This window comes from Penaeus japonicus, unplaced genomic scaffold (assembly GCF_977035675.1).
Source record: "Penaeus japonicus unplaced genomic scaffold, GWHDUDI00000001_assembly GWHDUDI00000009, whole genome shotgun sequence".
NCBI classification, from domain to species: Eukaryota; Metazoa; Arthropoda; class Malacostraca; order Decapoda; family Penaeidae; genus Penaeus; species Penaeus japonicus.
Window position 1 is genome coordinate 21,008,153 of NW_028234411.1, and position 4,872 is coordinate 21,013,024.

General features: G+C 45.2%; 1 protein-coding gene across 1 annotated transcript in view; it reads left to right on the forward strand.

Moving 5' to 3' along the window:
* Positions 1 to 3,331: 3,331 nt before the first annotated feature.
* The window catches only part of LOC122242972 (alpha-1A adrenergic receptor), a 161,502-nt gene continuing 159,961 nt past the window's right edge, over positions 3,332 to 4,872 (forward strand). The window contains 3 exon segments of the mRNA XM_086540219.1: positions 3,332 to 3,746; positions 3,788 to 3,828; positions 3,831 to 4,803. Of these exon segments, the coding sequence (XP_086396345.1) occupies positions 3,353 to 3,746; positions 3,788 to 3,828; positions 3,831 to 4,803 (1,408 nt within the window). The 5' untranslated portion in view covers positions 3,332 to 3,352.

Sequence of the window (4,872 nt, forward strand, 5' to 3'; positions counted from 1 at the left end):
GATGATAATAATAATGATGATAATAATAATGATGATAATAATAATGATGATAATAATAATGATGATAATAATAATGATGATAATAATAATGATGATAATAATAATGATGATAATAATAATGATGATAATAATAATGATGATAATAATAATGATGATAATAATAATGATGATAATAATAATGATGATAATAATAATGATGATAATAATAATGATGATAATAATAATGATGATAATAATAATGATGATAATAATAATGATGATAATAATAATGATGATAATAATAATGATGATAATAATAATGATGATAATAATAATGATGATAATAATAATGATGATAATAATAATGATGATAATAATAATGATGATAATAATAATGATGATAATAATAATGATGATAATAATAATGATGATAATAATAATGATGATAATAATAATGATGATAATAATAATGATGATAATAATAATGATGATAATAATAATGATGATAATAATAATGATGATAATAATAATGATGATAATAATAATGATGATAATAATAATGATGATAATAATAATGATGATAATAATAATGATGATAATAATAATGATGATAATAATAATGATGATAATAATAATGATGATAATAATAATGATGATAATAATAATGATGATAATAATAATGATGATAATAATAATGATGATAATAATAATGATGATAATAATAATGATGATAATAATAATGATGATAATAATAATGATGATAATAATAATGATGATAATAATAATGATGATAATAATAATGATGATAATAATAATGATGATAATAATAATGATGATAATAATAATGATGATAATAATAATGATGATAATAATAATGATGATAATAATAATGATGATAATAATAATGATGATAATAATAATGATGATAATAATAATGGGGGGGGGGGGGCGAGAAGGAGAAAGAAAGAGAAAGTGAGATAGGGGGGGGCGAGAAAGAGAGAGAGAGGGGGGGGCGAACGAGAAGCCTGAAGAGAGAGAGGGCCCTGGCGAACAGAGAGAGAAGGAGAGAAAAGAATCAAGAGAGAAGAAAGTAGAAGAGGAGGGAGCAGAGGGAAATAGAGATAGATAGAGAGAAATAGAGATAGATAGAGAGAGAATGAATCAAATCTCACAGTTAATACATTTCCTCATACTTTTTAAGTCATCATTATTAACAGTGAAATCCGACACCAATGTGCTTAATCATGCCTGCATCATCTTCAATTACTTCAGACTAGATCAAAAGTGATATTAGCATTGGCGTTTAACACAATACATAATGATAATCTTCTGTTTCGTAATAAAAATAGGACTTTTATTTATTCTAATAACCTAGACATATACACTTTGACTTTGATAACTTTACCGAGACGAGCGGTTACATCTCCAAAGGATGAGGTAACACTGGTTATTCTCATTTATAATGATATAATTCTAGGAAAGTACTACGCATGTTTACTGGAAGTAGTTAAAAAAAAAAAAATATATATATATAGATGTTATAATGTATAATGAACACCTCGCCATCCTTCGACCCTGATTTAATAACCCGAAGAAAGAAAACGAGAAAGAATTATAAACATCAAGATAATCACATTCTCATTTGTAAGGAGGGACGTAGATAATCTTGCACATTAATTCCAAGATAAATACGGTCACTTCTGGACACAGTAACCGTTCATTGATGGATTGGCTGCCGTTGACAATTGATGATTGGACGAGAAAGGAGCTTGCGCACGTGGCAACGGTTTCGAGACAGCGTTGTCATCGTCCGTTTTGGCGCTCAGGTAATCCATCCTTAGACTCTTTGTTTTTGTTCTTTGGTAGATTAAAAAAGAAGAAGTGATTCTTGAATATCCTCTTTTACACCTACCTGGAGGTTTATATATAAAAAAAATTGATTCAGCCTCCGGGGAGAGGAGGCCCCAGGTTGCAGGAGGCAGCAGCAGCTTCATTTCGTGTGACCGCATTAAATAACTATATCATTCATTCATGAAGGTAAGGGTGTGGCGCGAGCGGAAGGCAGCGGAGAGGCCCGACGCACCTGGCATTGGCACAGCTGATCCCAGGCCACCACGGCGAGAGTGCGTGGACCGCGGCCCGAGTGGAGCATGGGGGCGGCCTGCTAGGTCAGTCTGGGTCACCGCACGCCACGTAGCACTTGCAGGTCGTGCTCGGTCGAGGCCGCCGGTTTAAACGACACTAGCGGCATCTGATATTTATTTGTTCTTTTATCTTTATTTTGACAGGGGACTTATCTTGTTTACTTTTTTTTTGGAAAACAATCAGCCGAGTGATACCCTGTGTGATTAGGAAATTTATATCTTTTGCGCAAGTATTTTATCTTTCGGCGTCTGTACTGGATTTCGAAACTGAGGATATGTGGAAATAAGTACAAGTGATGTGCAAGGGGAGTGTCTACATTACATGATAAAAACGCGAATTAGCAGTTGCAATACTGTAAAGCAGTTAATATGTTCGGAAAGGAGTTTATGGTTGACAAAATATGTCATGTTGGTTGACCATTTATCACGAGTTTGGAAGACGTGCTTCTTATTAATTAACTTGCGGTGACCGTCGCTGGCTGAACAGGTCATTCCAGCTTTACACTGAAACAAGCATTGCTAGATAGTTAATGATACTTTAACCCCAGACAAAAAAAAAAAAAAAAAAAAAAGAGAGAGAGAAAAAAAGAAAAACTGAAGGAAACCTGTTGTTCACCACTCGAATTGATATGTTCGTAAGTGGTTCGAACTGTCAGTCACTCTCCACAGAATGAGGTTCGGTCACCATGACGTTCCGAACGATCATTAAGAGACGATCGAATCCCCCTTCCTTCGCCGGGCAATTCTCTCTTTGGATTGTCCTATCCATCCTCTCCTCCTCCTCCTCCTCCTCCTCTTCCTCCTCCTCCTACGCCCGCGCCACCCCCGGATGTTGACCGAGGATAAACAGCCTCCTGCGGCCTGTTTGAGCGGCTGTGCATGAAGAGCAGAAGGACTTTGTCTCGCGATTTCCCGAGTACCTGCAGGAGAGCCTGTGCTGACGACCGTGTTTGGAGGCGACGGGTCATGGCGGGTCGTCGGCCCTTTAACCTAGTTGTTCCTGATCTCGAGTCGCGTCGGACGTCTTAGGAAAGGCACCTTGTCCTTCGCGCGTGCTTGTGAGGTTTCGTTATGCAGGTCGTGGGGCGGACCTGACGCGCCCCGTGACCCAGAACCGAAGGAACCAGTTGTTGGACGCTTTGGAGTATTCTTTTTATTCATCTTTTCTTTTTCCTTTCTTTCTTACGAGAGACGGAAGAGCCGCGAGGCGAGGCGAGGCTGACGTAGCAATGTCCCCTGCGAACGTGACCTACTGGTACCAGGGCCCGACCACACTCAGGTTCCTCAACACGTCCTGGATCTTAGACGATGAAGACGACTTCTACGACTATGACGACTACCAGACCCTTCCAGAGATCAACATCACCAGCAACATCACCTTTTCTACGCCCTCTCCCTCCTCCTCGTCTTCTCCCTCCCCCTCCTCCCCCTCCCCTACGGGCGAGGGGCTGGAGGTCGTGGGTGCCGAGGGCGCCACCAACGCCCTGGTGGAGGCGGCGCTCAAGACGGTGGTGCTGGCGAGCATCGTGGTGCTCACCATCGGCGGCAACATGCTGGTGCTGCTGGCTGTCTACATGTCCCGGAACCTGCGCTCGTCCACGCACTACCTGATCGTCAACTGGGGTTTGGCGCGCAAGACATGGCTTGAATCGTGGCGGTGGCAGCGCGGGACCTCCAGCTGGCTACGACCGTCCTGCCCTTCCAGCGCCCAAACCCCCCTCGAGGGGACCGGTCTCCGGCAAGGAGTCTATAGGTTTTTACTTCGGTGTAGAGCAGGTGTTCTGCGAGGTGTGGGCCACCGCCGACGTGCTCTGCTGCACTGCCTCCATCTGGTCCCTGTGCGTCATCTCGCTCGACCGCTACATCGGCGTCACGAGGCCGATGGCGTACCCGACCATCATGACGGAGCGACGGATGTGCGTGCTCATAGCCGCCGTGTGGGCGCTGTCCATCGTGATCTCCATCGGCCCCGCCTTCGGCTGGAAGACGCCGCCAGACCCCGACCCCACCGTGTGCACCGTCAACCAGGAGCTGGGCTACGTGCTCTTCTCCGTCACGGGCTCCTTCTACCTGCCCAGCGTCTGCATCATCGTCGTGTACTGGCGCATCTACCGCGCCGCCATCCAGCAGTCCAAGTTCCTGGAGAGCGGCATCAAGACCACCAAGACCTCCGTCACGCTCAGGGTCCACAAGGGCGGCGCCGGTCGCTCCGACGGCAAGCTCACGCTGCGGGCGCATCGTGGGGGCATGGGCGTGGGCATCGCCGCCGGGATGGCCGCCGGCCTCGCCACGGGCGTCGGGGGCCTTAACGGCCACTGCATGGCGAACGGACAGTCGAAGTCGCCCACGAAGGAGGAGGAGAAGTCGGGGCTTAGGATGCACCGCGGGAAAGGCATCGCCAGCCTGATGCCGCCCACGCCGCACCTGCAGCTGCCCGTGACCACTATAGACTGGCAGGAGGACCAGGGCACGGGGGCGGAGGGCGGCAAAGGGGGTAAGAAGGGCAAGGGCGGCCACCACGAGCCGGAGTCGCCGTCGTCGTCTCCGGAGCGACGCCTGCCGGGGCCTCCGGGCAAGATGGCCAAGTTCCGCAGGCAGAAGAAGGCCGCCAAGACCCTGGGCATCGTGGTGGGCGTCTTCCTCCTCTGCTGGTTCCCCTTCTTCTTCATCCTGCCACTCGGTAAGACGCCCTCGTCTCTCTTCCTTTCTTTGGTTTAGAATCAGGTCGAACTGCCCTAGCGGAGCCCAC